General features: G+C 42.1%; 1 protein-coding gene across 8 annotated transcripts in view; it reads right to left on the minus strand.

Moving 5' to 3' along the window:
• Window positions 1-770: 770 nt before the first annotated feature.
• MYOM1 (myomesin 1) overlaps window positions 771-16,336 on the minus strand; it is a 168,652-nt gene continuing 153,086 nt past the window's right edge. For 5 of the 8 annotated variants that reach the window (XM_049619691.1, XM_049619689.1, XM_049619687.1 and 2 more), the window contains 5 exons: window positions 16,014-16,177; window positions 13,771-13,807; window positions 13,501-13,523; window positions 10,913-10,968; window positions 6,696-7,529 (listed from right to left, as the gene is read on the minus strand). In XM_049619691.1, coding sequence (XP_049475648.1) covers window positions 7,236-7,529; window positions 10,913-10,968; window positions 13,501-13,523; window positions 13,771-13,807; window positions 16,014-16,177 — 574 coding nt within the window. In that variant the 3' untranslated portion in view covers window positions 6,696-7,235. Of the gene's footprint in view, window positions 1,150-1,384; window positions 1,468-6,695; window positions 7,530-10,912; window positions 10,969-13,500; window positions 13,524-13,770; window positions 13,808-16,013; window positions 16,178-16,336 lie in introns of those variants that run through there. The other 3 variants (XR_007455299.1, XR_007455300.1, XM_049619690.1) reach the window with 3 other exon arrangements.

The raw sequence follows: 16,336 nt of genomic DNA on the forward strand, positions 1-16,336 counted from the left end.
AGGTGAGCATGTTGAAAGCCTGAGTGGAAGAACCATGAAATTAATGTATGCCTTTATATGGGCAGATGGATACCTTTAGTGGAGAGAAGAATGTCATGCTATAATGACGTGGAATTCTCAAGAACCCACACAAGAGGTCCACAGCAGAAGTGATGGGTTGGATTTTTTTTTTTTTCAGTGACGCAATTGATTTCTATATGAGATACTTTAAAGGCTAGAAAAGTAGACACTTTTTGAATTTTTTTCTACTTCATTTTAAATGGAGTTCCCAGAGTTTGACTTTTGTTTTGAATGATGTCTTTATAACAAATCTCCTGTGTTGTCAAGAGACACACTGCATTTTTGTAAATGCAGTTCCACAGAAATGAGGAACAGTTCCAAATGTCTTGCTAGTTTAAGGTCTTTATGCAATTTTTTTTGAGATTTCAAGCCCCATAATTGTTATCATGTGTATATCTCTATAATATACACTTTAATAAAATATAATACAACTATAATATGCAACTGTATCTCTAAATAATACATAATATATAAATATATAGTATATCTGTAATACAAACAATACAATGATAATAATATACAACTCTATCTCTAGAACATACCACTATAATAATATTTCAAGTAATGTGTTTCAAGATTTAACTTTTCCTAGTACCTTGATTTATTTTGCTTTATTTATCAACAGAGATCTGAACACTTACAGAATATCTTCTGCCTTGTGGTGATAAACTTTTCCCTTTATTTTAGTTTCATATTATTAAAGTAGAAAGTATTTAAATTTAAAGTATTAAATTGGCTCTGCATCTCTGCTCTACCAGAGATCAATCTACTTCTACTTCATAAAAGTTGTTAAATGTCATTGACTCAGATATTAGCAGAACTAGGGACAACCAAATGTCTCTGTTTTATAAGGCAGAATGATTTGAGCATGACCATATTTTAAAATACAAATAGTTTCTTTTATCACTCTAGCTACAACAGTAATAAATTGTTGTATAACACTTATTAAAATAAAAATAGGACACTAAGTTATATATTTACTTACAGCTTTTCTATTTCTTTGGTGCCTCATACGTTAAGGCAACAGCCTTCTTTAACATAGTGCTAGAAGTGTGCAGCAAGTTTTTGAAATGTTAACCATGATGTAGCCTAGGTAAGAAACAAAATTAATATTAAAAGACTGAAGAGATGTAAAATTGAGAAGTCCAATTACAAGTGTTGACACAAAATAGTCTAACTCTTATAGATGTGAAGTTGAGGCATAGAAGCCAATAGTCTCTTTTCCTTTCCCTTCCTTGTCCTTGGCTTCCAGCCTCCCACACACCCAGCAGCTCTCGTCTTGCCCCATTCCCCCTCCAGAGAGACGGAAAAAAACAGTTCTCACCCCAGTTCAGTTCCATGACTTCTGGGAGAGTCTGTGCAGAGGGCAAAGCTGCCTGGGATTTTCCACTGTCACTGGACATAAACCTGGTGAGAAGGCAGGGATTTTAGAGGCCAAGAGTGTTCTCCCCACTACTGAGGTTCAGTCTGTCATGCTGGGAAGCCTGTGAGGAACAGGGCCTGGACCAGACCAGTGCCAAGTCAATATTCGTTGATGAATGAATGAGTAGAAAAAAATGATAGCTTATATTTTTATTGGCATAAGGTACAGGTCATTGTCATCTCCTTAAGTTTTGAGAAGGAAACACAGATTTTTTTCCATTGCCATAATTTCTTTATCTTTACTTTCAACACTGCTGAAACTTTCTTCTGAGAGGAGGATTTCAGATTTCTTGATTCTGCTCCAGCAATGAATGAGTTGTTTTCTTCTCCCTTGGTACAGTTTTCTTTTCAGAGAAATAAAAAGCCCCTCTTGGCATTGTGGTCCCTGTTTCTGGGTGTGTGAGGAAGAGGTACATCTCCTGAGACAGTATGGTGGATGGGGACTGGACTTTGGGGGAAGCTCATGAACCAGGGGTGCCTGAATTGACAAAGATCTGAGAGCAGAGAGCATTCTGCTGGTGATGGATCTCCCAGCTTTAGTTTGTCAGGTAAAGTCTTTATGTTGCCTTAATTTTTTAATAATATTTTCTGCAGGTAGAGAATGCTAGGTTGAGAGTTTTTTGCTTGTTTTCTGTTAGGCACTTTAAAGAGTTTGTTCCATGGCCCTTTGGCTTCTATAGTTTCTCCTGAGAAGTCTTTTGCTGTTCTCACTTTCATTCCTCTGTACATGTCTTTTTCTCTCTGGCTGTATCTAAGATATTGTCTTCACCAATGTTCTCCAGCAAATTTATTATGACTCTTGGTCATTCTTAGTATTCTTCTATGTCTCTACTTAATATATCCAATCTTTCCTCTGGTTTCTTGAAAATATAGAATGTAGTTATAATAGATGTTTTAAAGTCCATGCCTGCGAATTCTATTATTTCTGTCATTTCTGGGTTTGCTTTGATTAATGTATTTCTCCTCCGTGCCTCCAGAATGCATTATTTTATTAGAGATCTGCTAAATTATATTTATTATAGAGATCTGCTAACTTAGGTTAATGATTATAAAATTATACTGATGACATTTCAAGTTATATTCCTACAATCCACCAACAGATTGCTGATATACACATAGCTTGCCATATTTCAAAAGCTACTTATGTATCTTTTCTTGAAATTATTATTATATTTGCTGTTGGGATTACATAGTGTTAAAATTACTAAAATTTATTTTGGATTTTCATTATCTGCTCAAATAATTTAAGTTTATATTGAATTATTCTTGATATTTCCATAATACTTGTGTATAAAGTATTTTTTCCAGTGTTATTGAGATATAACGGACATAAAATAGTGTATTAGTTTAGATATACAACATGATGATTAGACATATGCATGTATTGTAAAATGATTACCACAATAAGTTCAGTTAATATCTGTCACCTCACACTGTTACAAACTTTTTTTGAGTGATGAGAACTTTTAAGATACACTCTCTTAGCAACTTTCATATATATGATATAATATTGTTAAGTATAGTCACCATGCTATACATTGTATCCCCAGGACTTATTTATCTTTTTTAAAAAATGTTTTAATGTTTATTTATTTTTGAGGGGCAGGAGGGGCAGAGAGAGAGGCAAACATAGAATTCAAAGCAGGTTCCAGGCTCTGAGCTGTCATCACAGAACCTGACGTGGGGCTCGAACTCCTGAACCGTAAGATCATGACCTGAGCTGAAGTCAGACACTTAACTGACTGAGCCACCCTGGCGCCCCTTATTTATTTTAAATGTAATTTTCTCCTGGTTGTTAGTCGTATTTCCCTGCTTCTTGGTTTGCTTGCTGATTTTTTTACTGGATATCCTGTAGAAAGAATTTCACACTGTTGGATAATGCATCCATTTAAAGTCTGCTGCACTTTGTTCTGACACACCATTAGATTATGATAGATATTTGAGCCTTTTGAGGCTTGCTTTTACCCTTTGTTAAGGTGGGTCCAGAGTGGCTTTTAGTGTAGGGTTAACTTAGCCCTGCTTCTAAGGTGAGAAACTTCTGAGGATGCTCATGATGTTCCACATATTACAAAGTCCTTTCATTCAGGCTGGTGGGAGGAAGGACTAGTCCCAACCTGTGTGAGCTGCAAAAACTGCTTGGCTTCGTGCTTCCCCGCGGCTCTTTCCCCAGCACTCACAGAGCAGTGCTCAGCCAGAGACCCATGTACAGCTGTCCAGCCCTGCTCCTCTATGCAACACTCTCTCCCTATCCCTTTTTCTCTACAAATTCTAGCCGCCTCAGCCTCTTTGAACTTTGGTCTCTGCGCCTTCGGCTCAATGAGACTGTCAGGCTCTGTCTGGATTCCCACCGGTTGAACTCCAGCCTGAACACTCTGTCCAGGGCAATGCTCCGTCCAGGCAATCACAGATCTCTCATTTCTCTTTCTCTTTCTCTTGGGATAACAGTCCTCTATGTCTGCACGCTGGTGCCCTTCCTTAAACAGTTTTTCCCCCCATATATTTTGCCTGGTTTTCTAGTTGTTTATGGTAGGAGGACAATTTCCATAACAGTAATCCTTTGTGGCCAGACACAGAAGTCCCTTGTGGTGTAGTTTTACATTTGCTTCTCTAGGGCCCCAGACATTGGCCATTTTTATGGGAACTCTTGGCTTGAGATTCCTACACCATGTGGTGCTGTAAATTTGGACCCCACAAGCATGCAGTACTGGCTTCAGGAATCCATTAACTTTGTTTTTCTACCCAGAACCACCCCCAGGCAGATGGCAAGCTTCCATACAGCTTCTCTGTCAGTTGGTGATATTTTTACCATTCCTATTTTTTTTGACTAAGCTACCCTTTGTGTACCCCAGCTTTGTGCAGGATCTTGGTGCACAGCCACCCATCTCCAGCAACGGGAGCCACGTCTCTCGCTGGAGGAGCTTGATCTAGGTAGAATTAATATTTTTGCATTATGGCATCTGGACATATTTGATTTTTAGGTACCTGGGATGTTTTAGATAATTTATCCCAGTAATAGCTCAGCTTTATGATTTTAACCTAAAATGTTTAACTGTAATTTTATGTGGAAGACTTATTAGTAAGTTTATACACCAAATGACAAATTTAAGAGAACTCAAAAGCTTCCACATCTATATACTCAGTTTCATAGGTAAGTAAGGTTATTTAAGTTTTTGGAAAGTTTTTGTTTGGTAAGTCAGACAATAGTAGTACCTAAAATGGAAAGCAAATATATTAATTTATAAATACAGCTTAACAAGTTAAAGGGAATTTAGTTATACTACTAAAGCACCCTTAAATCTTTTCAATGGTTAGATTTTTTAAATAGAAAAATAAGATCTTAAAGCTAACCTTCAAGGATTTAGGAAGAACTAGATTTTTAACTTCATTACTTTAATAGAGTAAATATTAATTTTAAAAAACAAAACTCTGAAGAGTCTTTTTTTTTGTGCTTCAATATGATCCTTTGTGTACCAGTAACTCACATTTAGCAGGTCACAGATCCATGAATTCTCATGAGTTAGAAAGATTTTCAGCATCATTAAATTGATAGATCTACACTTTTGTTCTATTTTCCCTTGTAGAAACAGTGGCTTTTTACATAAACCATCAAACCATAATGTAGTTGATTTAGCTTTGTCGTTACAATGGCTGAAATAATTCTTACGACCATCTTGTTGAGAAGTCTCAGCTTATAGAGCTATGAATATGAAAGCCACTTCTCCCCCTACGTGCCACCTTGCTCCATCAAGTCCCTTGGAACTGGATGGCAGGGATCTTGGTGATGCACACTTTGATTTCCCAAGTTTTCACAGTTTCAGAACTCAGGACACACTGTTGGGATTCAGCGTCCTTCTTGTTTTCTCTCTGGTCTGGGCTCCAGTGGACTGGAACTGGGACTGGGGGTGGCAGGTTATGCTCACACGCACACCTCCCTCCTTCCCTTCCCCTAACACTGGCAACTTTGCTGCTGGTTCTCATAAGGGGGGCATCTGAGGTGTGGAGGAGAGTCTTGGGGGTCTCTCACCTGCACAGCTCCCTTGCATGCAGAACTGCCCCTGCTTTACTCCTTTCTCCTCTCTTTGGCTTCCCTGCTGGTGTCCATTTTCCTTAGGTCTTCTTGTCCAGAGACAGCCCTCTTGCTGAAGGGGGGAAAGCTTCAGACTACACAAGGTCAGCCGCCCTTGGCTTTGACCCTTGGGAAGCTCATCAACTTGCCATGCCTGTTAGTGAGAGCACAGCATCTCTCCGCTGACTGGCATTCAATGTCACAGCAGCAGCAGGGGGCACTTGGCTGCACTTGGGAATCAGCAACAGTCAGATGAGGGGTTTCCAGTCCTGAACGTTGCAAAGGAGAAGATGTGTAGGTGTACCTCCAAACTTATAAGAGGGTCAGTTGTCCCATCCCTGACCTTTGGCAGGAGGATGGAGAGGGGAAACCTCCTTTTACCATTACTGTTTTCCTCTAGTGGTGTGTGAGTGAGCATGAGTGTGCGTGTGAATGTGTGTGGTAGAGGTGGTTGTGGGGTAGTGATGGAGGAAGAATCAAATTTCCTAAAGCATAATGCTGTCTGCCAGCAAGCCCTGCAAAGAGGGGCAGGCTCCAAAGCTGGCAGTTCTCTGAACTCAGAATCAGGGTTCTTCTTTTCTTAGCTGTGCACCCTTATTCACCAATTCTGGCACTAGACTCCCACACCATCTTATTATCCTTAATTGACACATTACATGCAATTACTCTGGGTATCTTAACAATGGAATAGACTTGATTGTACAGTAAGCCACCAGATGTACAGTGACAGCTCAATTTTACACCTTGGATCCTCAATTGACCTTGGATGACTCTGACAAGTCTGTGAAGGTACCACTTTATTTAAAAAAAATTTTTTTTTAACATTTATTTATTTTTGAGAGAGAGACACATACACAGTGCTAGTGGGGGAGGCAAAGAGAAAGGGAGACACAGAATCCGAAGCAGGCTCCAGGCTCTGAGCTGTCAGCACAGAGCCCGAAGTGGGGCTCGAACCCACGAGATGTGAGATCATGACCTGAGCCAAAGTTGGCCGCCCAACCAACCGAGCCACCCAGGTGCCCCATGAAAGTACCACTTTAACCAAGAGGAACTTACATCAGAAGATGCCCTATAAGAAGCAATGAGAAGGATGCACCAGAGACCGCTAAACTGAGCAGCCGAACAGGAAGAATAAGAGAAACACTGATGGGGAAGAGGAGAGGTGTGAGGACTGTTTATTAATACCAAGGAGGCTCCAAATCACAAGACCGCCAATAGAAATGCACGTCACTATCGTAACAACACACAAAACATACTGGTTGGCTTAACAATTCATCCCTGTCTTGACAAAAATGCTGAAGTATGATTGCAACCCATGAGAATTCACCGGGGAAAGTCTAGCCAAGTCCAAACTCTGCTCCACAACACATTCGTCTGCTCTCTGACCATCGTTCAACGTCCCTCTGACTTTTATTCTGGCCTTTTCCTTAAAACCATTTCCTAATGTTTGTGCTACCAATGGTATTTTCTTAACACAGAATTTGCAGATAAAGAAAAACTATTAAAATGTTGTTAGTTGATGCTTTTTTACAGGAGTAAAAGATTTCACAATTTTCCCCCAAGCAGCACAAAAATAGGGAGTAGAAAGCATGAAGACTTCCTTGTGCTTAACTCAAGCCATTTGCACACAAGTAACTCGAGGCAGCTCAGTGCAGCTGCCCCTGCGCACACTCTCAGCGGTCTCCCGTCACTTGGACTTCTTGTTGCCTTTCTGGGGCTGCTCAGTGGCCTTCCTTGCCTCCTCCTCTGGGATGAACACACTGATAGTGAAGTCGCTTATCTCCGAGCCATACTTGTTCTTCACAACCAGCCCGTATTTGCCAGAGTCGGCGGTGCTCACCCCACTGATGGTGAAGTAGGCCGTCTTGCCAGCCTCAAACTTGACGCTGCAGTGGTCGTCTGTGACCAGAGGCTTCTCGTTCTTCAGCCAGGACACCTCTGGAGTCGGGTCACCCCACACGATGCAGGTGAGATTAAGCGCCTGCAAAACAGGTTTTATCAGAGGGAAGGAAATATATTTGGTACGATAATCCAATTTCAAGAATCCTTCTGGTGGTCCGGCAGGACCCAAAGGAGGATAAATATAAAACCCATGGAATGATGGGTGGAGTTACGTGGCATATGCACCTGCGTGGATTACAATTTGACTTCAGTCCTGAGTAGGTTTCTGTAGGGCCTCAGCCTTCTGGCTTTGGGAGTGCTTATCATCAGAACCACACGAAGGAGTTTGCTTTCAGGTCCCACAGGCACTCTTGCTTTCGTAAACACCTAGATATGCCTTTTGTTCTCATGTGGCATCTGGACGCTGTCTCGGTAGAGAAATCTCATTGCCGTAATTACCACCTGCTCACTTTGCATTCTGTCTGCCTCACAGAGCCCGGCAGCAGAATCGTAACAGCTGTTTCAGATAATGGGACTGATTTTCAGGTTCCACCTTCCTCATTTTATTTCTCCCCCAAAACTCCACCCAGTCTGTTGCAGTTGCAAAGGTGCTCTACCAAAATGTATTCCTACTTCCTGATATCTTATTATACTACGATCTGTGCTGAAACCCTCTTATTTTAAAAGATCAATGCTTAGGCCTGTAGTTTTTAACTTTACCATAGTTTTCTGTTGAAAGTTTAAGAGTAATTGTAGATTCATAAACAGTTGTAAAAAATAATAGAGAGATCCCATGTGCCCTTACCCAGTTTCCCCCAACAGTAACATTTTACAAAATGATAGTATAAGAACACAACCAGTACATTGACAGTGATGGAATCCATTGTTCTTATTCAGGTTTCCCCAGTTTGGCTTGCACTCATTGGTGTTTGTGTGTGTGTGTGGCTCTATTCAATTCTGTCACTTGTCTAGGTCCATGTATCTAGTCCCTCAGTCAAGACAGAGAACATTTCCATCACCACAAGGATCTCTCATGTTGCCCTTTTTTTTTTTTTCCAACGTTTATTTATTTTTGGGACAGAGAGAGACAGAGCATGAATGGGGGAGGGACAGAGAGAGGGAGACACAGAATCGGAAACAGGCTCCAGGCTCTGAGCCATCAGCCCAGAGCCTGACTCGGGGCTCGAACTCACGGACCGTGAGATCGTGACCTGGCTGAAGTCGGACGCTTAACCGACTGCACCACCCAGGCGCCCCCTCTCATGTTGCCCTTTATACCCACACCCACTCCCCTGTCCCCAACCTCCCAACCTCACTTCCAACTCCTGGCAACCGCCAATCTGTTTTCCATTTCCAAGACGGAATTTTCCAAAGCATTATATAAATAGCATCGTATAGTATGTAGCCATTTGAGATTGCCTTTTCTACCTGGCACAACTCCTTGCAGATTCATCCAAGTTACTGCAGATATCAGTAGTTTGTCCCTTTTTATGGGTCAATAGTGTGCCATGGTGTGTGTGCGTGTGCGTGTGTGTGTGGCTATAAAGGTCATCTGGGCTGTTTCCAGTTTGGGGCTATTATGACTAAAGTGGCTACTGAACATCTGTATACAGGTTTTTATTTGAGCTTAATTTTAATTTCTTTATGATATATGCTGAGGAGTACAACTACTAGCTCATATGGTAAATCTATGTTTTCCTTTTTTGAGAAATTGTCTAACTGTTTTCCTGAGTGGCTGTACAATCTTGGTTTACATTTCCACCAGCAATGTATGAGTGATCTGTATCTCTGCATCCTTATCGGTGTTTGTTGTTGTCACTGTTTTTATTTTAGCGGTTCTGATAGGTGTGTTAGGATATTTCATTGTGGTTGTAATTTGCATTTCTCTGAAATTACTTCACATTTTAAATTCCATTCTTGCATTTTTTTTTTCTTACTGAAATCCAGAAACTATAAGAAAAAGAACTAGGGCTCACAACATACAGGGAAAAGGATATTCTTCTCTAAAGAGTCTTATATGATCACTTATTATCTCTTCTATAAGAGTATTGTTTAAAAACAGGAGATTAAGAAATCAGTTTCCTTTCCATGGTTAATTAGCATTTCTTACTGGATTATTCTACAAACACATTTCAACAAGAAAAATAGTCAAGCTATTGCCATTAAACTTACCCAAGTGGATCAGGTACATGATTTTGGAAACTGTGATTAGTTAGGGGTTAAAACTTTTGTTTTTTTTTAAGTAGGCTCCATGCCCAATGTGGGACTTAAACTCATGACTCTGAGATCAGGAATTGCATGTCTACTGACCGAGCCAGCCAGGCACGCCTTGAGGGTTAAAACTTTTAACAAAACCAAACCAAACTCTCAAATACCTTAGGTGTCATGGAAAACTACTATCCATACTTTAGATTTATTTCCATTATAGATCACAAAGTGCTTTCATATACATTCTATCTCTTAATTCTCACTACAACCTAGTGAGCTGAATATTTTGAACCCCATTAGATGAGGAACATGAAAACCTGCAACCCTGCAGTGGTTGAGCTTAAAGTCAGCTGTGGTCACATATTCTACCTGCAAAGAAATTTAGCTGGATGAAACCTGCCTCTCACTAAAGCCTTTCTACATGCCTTGTTTTATCCCTAGTCTACCTACTGAATGTCTTCAGTGTCCTTCTGAGGTGGGAAAAGGTTTTGTGCCACTACAGGTACCCCTCCCCTATGGCTGGCTTATTAAATTAGTCTTTTTTAAAATGTTTATTTTATTTTTGAGAGAGAGAGAGACAGAGTGTGAGCAGGGGAGGAGCAGGGAGAGAGGGAGACACAGAATCCAAAGAAGGCTCCAGGCTCTGCACTATCTGTACAGAGCCCGACGCGGGGCTCAAACCCACAGACCGTGAGATCATGACCAGAGCTGAAGTCAGAAGCTTAACCGACAGAGCCACTCAGGCACCCCTGAAATTTGTCTCATGAAACATAGGGATGAAGAGAATGACTCCAGGTTAGAAATTATGTTCATTGCTTTTCAGAGAGATGATTACAGAGCCAGGAAATACCAGTTTAAAGTTAAATGGAAAGAAATCAGCTTTCAACCGAAATAGAGCTAACAGAAATTCGCAGAGCAGCACGTTTCCCTTCAGAGGAGAAGTATTTAACAGGACAGCCTATTTTCCACTAGGTATTAACGTTCACATCTTTCTTCATTTATGTTTGTCATATAGTTGTGATCGAACATTTTTTGCTTCTCATGGTATGAAAGGGCACCTCTGGAAATAGACTCTGTGATCCACATGGGCCTGTGAAAGGCAAACTTGTATCCTGATCCTTGGCCTGAAAAACAGACTTGGTTTGTGCTTTGAATCTGGCTATTCTGAAATGAACCCTAAGAAGCAGTGGTGGGGACTTGCTTAGAACAAAGTCTGGGCCACTGGAACCCATTGCTAGTGTGGAAGACGTGAGGACAGGAGTGGTGCATGCTTACCTTGCCTTCCTGGATGGTGACCACATCGGGGAGACCACCCAGCACCCGGGCACGATCTGCAAGCATAGGCATTTCTGGTTAATCACTGAAATGATGAGCGTCAGTGATCCCATTCACAAAACCACACCAGGGAACTAACTTTCCAATTTAGCCTCCTTCTCCTTATAATTCCTTTATACGTGTTTTTAATATGTAAAATAAGAAAATGATCCAGTGATTGTGGATGTTACCCTTCCTCATACAGATACTTTGTGTGCGTGGGTGCCTCTATCTGTGCCTAAATTATCAGCTTGAGATGGATGGCTTTGTGGCATCAAGACCTGCTCTATAATTTTCACAGCTATTTTCAGCCCTGGCCCTTCTGCAGCTCAGTGGGGCTCAGCTCGAGGAGGCAGAGCAGATCTCTATGGACAGCCTCCAACTCTGCTTGGCCTCCTTTATGGGCTTCCCTATGATTAAAAAAAAAAAAAAAAGTTGCATAATTGGAGGCTATAAGCCATGAGATCTGGAGGTTTATGCAGATTGTGGGCTTTCTTTGTGGACTTTTCTAGAGAGCTTTTCTTTCTTGTCTCCTACTAGTTCTTGGTATGTAGGGCTGCCATCTATGGCCATGAGTGCAAGGGCCCCAGCTGAGGGGGCGAGGTGTGGGAAGGGTGCTGAAATCCAGAGCTGACCTCTTGCCCCCCTGCCCCCACTAAGCCCTGTGCTCTAGGTGTGACTGGCCCAGCCCCAGAGAAGAACATTTGTATAATCTGCTCAAAGGGACACTGTTTGCCACTAAAGCAGTAGCCACCACACTCTCAATTTTAGGCCTACTTTAATTAACGTGTGACTCTAGATCCCGAAGTCAGAAGACTAAAGCTTTGAATGAGTCTTGAATCTTCACTGCTTTCTCCTGTTGATTCCATTGCACCTTGCACCACTTGTAAGTTCAACTCGTCATTTGGCTCCTGCCACACCCGATGTGTGATATCAGGCAGGGCACCTGTGTGGACCCCAGTCTCCTAATCTGTGGCGTGGAGGAAGGGTTGCATTACAGCTGTGGACATGATGTCACCCAGCTCTGCTCCACAGAATCCGTGGGATTCCTCTGGGGGCCCTCTGAGGAGGGGCACTGAGTCAGGGAGCTCAGACCCCCTCCCAACTCCAATGAAGCTAACTCAGCTTTTACCCATTTTGGTAAAATATCTTTCACACAGATACTGGATCTGCGTGAAAGATGGTGTTTGAATGAAGCATCCCCCAACATATAAAAGATTAAACACATGGGGCTAGAAAAGCACTAAAGTCTCTTCCAGCTCTAAACTGCTTTGGTACAGAAATTTCAGCAAGTTCATGAACTGGAAGGAGGGTCAGGCTCCTTGCCCACCAGAGTTTGAGAATGGGGAGTAGCCACCAACTGTGGACACTGGATTTGCTTGTGCGTGTGTACAGGAGCAGGAGGGGCACACTGGGTACCAACAAGGAGCGCTCCCCTCTGGCCCACAGTGGGCCCCGGTGCCTGCCCCACTCACCACTAGCAGCAGCCACACAAACCCAGCACAAGGGCAGGAAGAGGGAAGGAGCAGGAAGGAGGCGGGAAGCAGTGCAAGTCAAAGGTGAAAAGTTCCATCCTGAATGACCTGGAGCCACTAAAAGGCTGGCAATGACCTCATTTCTCACTCCCCTCCGGTTCCCTTCCATTCCAGCTCAGGACTGACTCTACAATTTTAACCTTCAACCGTTTTCAAATTGTTGCTTCACACACTCAGAGAGAACCTGCATGATTACGATATTTAGTCCATGACCCCTGAAATCCTAAAAGACTGGGCGTTCCAGAAATCTCCATGTGTGAGGCAAACAGCTGACAGAAGTTAGTAGTGAGCACATTTCTGGGTACACAGACTTGACAGTTTGGCATTTGTTCACTCAGACCGTGAAGTATTCAAGAAGGCCTTATTTGGCAGCTTTTATCCTACAAAGGCTCTTAGGAAAATGCAGGAGTAAATCAGTGATAGTGATTTACCTGATGCCAAATGTACAAAAATTCTTTTTTTTCATTAAAATTTTTTTTAAGTTTATTTATTTATCTTGAAAGAGAGAGCATGAGCACGGGAGAGGCAGAGAGAGAGGGAAAGAGAGAATCCCAAGCAGGCTCCACGCTATCAGCACACAGCCTGACGTGGGCCTCGATCCCACAGACTGTGAGATAATGACCTGACCCGAAATCAAGAGTCACGCACTCAACTGACTGAGCCACCCAGGCACCCCACAAAGTTTCTTATTTCTTCTTTTCTTTAATACAAATAAATTTTTCTGACACATTGTGCCTGCTGCAAGTGGTTAACAACTTGCATAATTTGTGCCCAGAGATTTCTCAGGACACCTGGGTGGTTAGCTCAAGAGCTGAGTGACAGTCTTAAAATGTAACCTGAGACCTTCCTTTCACATTCTTACTCAAGAGACTAAATGAAAACACATGTAGAAGGTTAAAAAGAAAAAAGAAAGGAAAAAAAAATTCATTCTTCTCCATCTGCAGTCACAATAAACAAATGAAAGTTATGTTTTGAAACTATGCCAGGAATAAATGGGAAGGGGGTTTTACTTACTTTTCTCTGCAATGGCAGCTTGTCTGTGGTTGAGAGACAGGAACAAACATGAAAACAAAGAAGAATTTTGTTTTAGTGTTACTTCAAAGTGGCGAAACCTGGACTGCATTTCATTGCCTGGGAGACATCTTGCTGCTCAACAAGGCAGTGGGAAGTGCTGCTTTTAGGCATTTGCCAAAATAAAAGACCCTCTCTAACCCTCAGGTGGGGGAAGACCTGAGCACACCATGTTCCAGAGAAATCAGTGCACGCAAATGGCAAGGGACTTACTTTAATCTCTGGAATTCAGCAAAGGCTTCATCATATGCTTTAAGAGAAAAAAAGACAAGTTAGAATGTTCTCACCCAGAGCTGAGGACACAACAGGAGTGGATTAAAATTCACAGCCTGAGGTCAGTGTGATCAGTCCAGACATGACTAAGCTGACTTTGAATAAGGCTATGCCTCCTTTACTCTGCAACTTGATGGACTTCACAGGGGAAGCAAATACTTTCTAGGGAGAAAAGATGAAGTAGTGGATTTTAGAAGCTCCCAATCCGGTTGCAAGACCATCCTTTCAAACAGAAAGGCAAAGATTCACTCTGCCAAAGATAAAATGGTAATAAAGGTGGTTAAACATCCCGAACATCAAGAAGGCTTTTCTGTTATTAAATCATCCCCCATGTACGTCACAGCTTCCTAGCTGGACAGTTAAGTGTTTCCATGTTGCATAGTCTGGACCGTCTATCTGTGTGAAAGGGCACAGGAACTATGACACTCACAGTGTGTGCCAGTATGGGCCCGAAGCAATGCTTCTGAGCTGGCCAGGAGCCGAGATAAAAGACAGCAGATGAGGAAATGAGAGCTACACTGTTCTAAAATCTCTTCTCCCCCCTGAGCCTGCAGAGCAAGCCGCTTGGAATACTTCAGGTAAAAAGGCAGCTTTATTTTGAAGTCTCTCTCATCTCTTCTTTAAGCTCCTCTTTGGTCTGAGAATCATGATATTTTATGTCTAGAAAGTATTTACATAATACCAGTCCATCCCCCTGCTTTTACCGATGGGAAGAATAAGCACAAAGTCAGGCTTCAAGTCTGGGGAGGTAGGCCAGTTAGGCTACCCCTAGCTAAGCGTTCAGTGCCCTTCCTTTTGCCCACACTACACTGAGACGTGGGCATCACTGAACCAATAGGCTTTGGTGAGCCGGAGAGTAAAAGAAAAAGTTTTTTAGGTTTTGGTTTTTGTTTTTAAATCCACCCCCTTCCTGTTTCCCATTTTCTGTTGTGTTTCAAAATGTTAGAGGACTGTGCGAGAGATCCCCTGTCACTGCAGTGTGTGACTCAGGCACAGGGGGGAGGGGGAGGCGGAGGCAACAACTCCCATTTGAATCTTTCCAGTCCAAATGAGTGGGAGATGGGGGGTAAAGATAAGGGGAGTCAGCACAAAATAACTCAAGGCAGGACTGAAAAGGCTGTGCTCTGAATTGTGAATCTACTCTCTGAGGATTAAAAACACTAAGAGTTCTGGGATATTTAGATTGCATTTGAGTACATGAAGAAGTGGAAGAAAAAGTCAGTCCACAGTCTTCTTGAGAAATATTAGGTAGAAGCTAGACAGGAGCAGTGGAAGGAACACCCCAAGGCAGAGTCCCAAGTGCTTGAAGGAGGATGATAGAAACAGGAGCTGGAGGCAAGGATGGTGATAAGTAAGCTACACATTAAAAGCCTGAGGGTACAATATCCTGACCCTATGGCTTCCAAGGCCTTGGGGCTGACAGATCAAGAGCCACAGGTGCGTGAGGAACACACACTCGCTTTCCTCTTCCACCTCCTTTAACCATTTAACTTGTGGTTGATAGTTGTGTGTTACTTCTGGTCTGCGTTTGTCCATGTTTCTCACTACTTCCTGCTCCTCTTTCCTCTTCTCTCCAGATGCCCCCATTCTCTCAGCAGATGACCAAGAAATCTGAGGCCATAAGGACCCAACTTTTCCAACTTTCTTCTCTTCTCCTTAATATTGATGTTTGCCAATTCACATTTACCCTCCTCTGGTTTCTGAAGAAAAGGAATCCCTTGCTCTTCCCAAAGTCAACGCCTCCGCCTCAGCCCTAGATCTCAAGCCTTCCATTCTTCAGAACACTGATATATTGGTTATTCCCCTCCACTCCCACCTTCAATCCTTCCATCTCAACTGATTTCTTAAACTCTATTAAACATGCTAAAATTCCAATCACCATGACACATTTCTTTTTCAGTGATCGTCCTTGCTCAAGTGATTGTAAATCAACCTGCCTTTCTTTGTAAGCATCTTGAAAAGGTAGTTCTTTCTCTCCATGTTTATTGTCTCCACTGTATACTTTTCACTGATACTCCAAGACCCACTGAATTCTTTCTTCTACCACCACGCTAAATTTAAACTACTTGATTAAAATCCCCAATCTTTCAATAGTCAAATGTAATGGCTTCTTGTCACCCTTCATTCTTTTTTAAAAGCCCTCTCCTCCTCAGGAATTTCTAACCTGCAAAATATCCATTTACCTTGTCCAGAAAGATCCACTGTCTTTTGGTGTCCAGTTTTGCCATCAAAGAGCTCCATTACATACTTCCCTTTGTCATTCGGAGTGGGCTCGTTGATTTGCAGCCAGATCTGCTCCCCGGTGACCCCACTCTTAACTCTGTCTGTGTACTTAATAGCAGTCCCGCTGTTCATATCAAAGAAAACATTGTTATTGTTTGCTTTCATCCAGAGCTCATTTTTACTCTTTCTTGAAGATCTCACCATAGAGTTTTACAGGCTTTCAAACAACATGGGATCCACATATGTTCTGCTTCAGAAAAATTATGGGCCCTGCATCACAGAA

Source organism: Panthera uncia, assembly GCF_023721935.1.
Source record: "Panthera uncia isolate 11264 chromosome D3 unlocalized genomic scaffold, Puncia_PCG_1.0 HiC_scaffold_8, whole genome shotgun sequence".
NCBI lineage: Eukaryota > Metazoa > Chordata > Mammalia > Carnivora > Felidae > Panthera > Panthera uncia.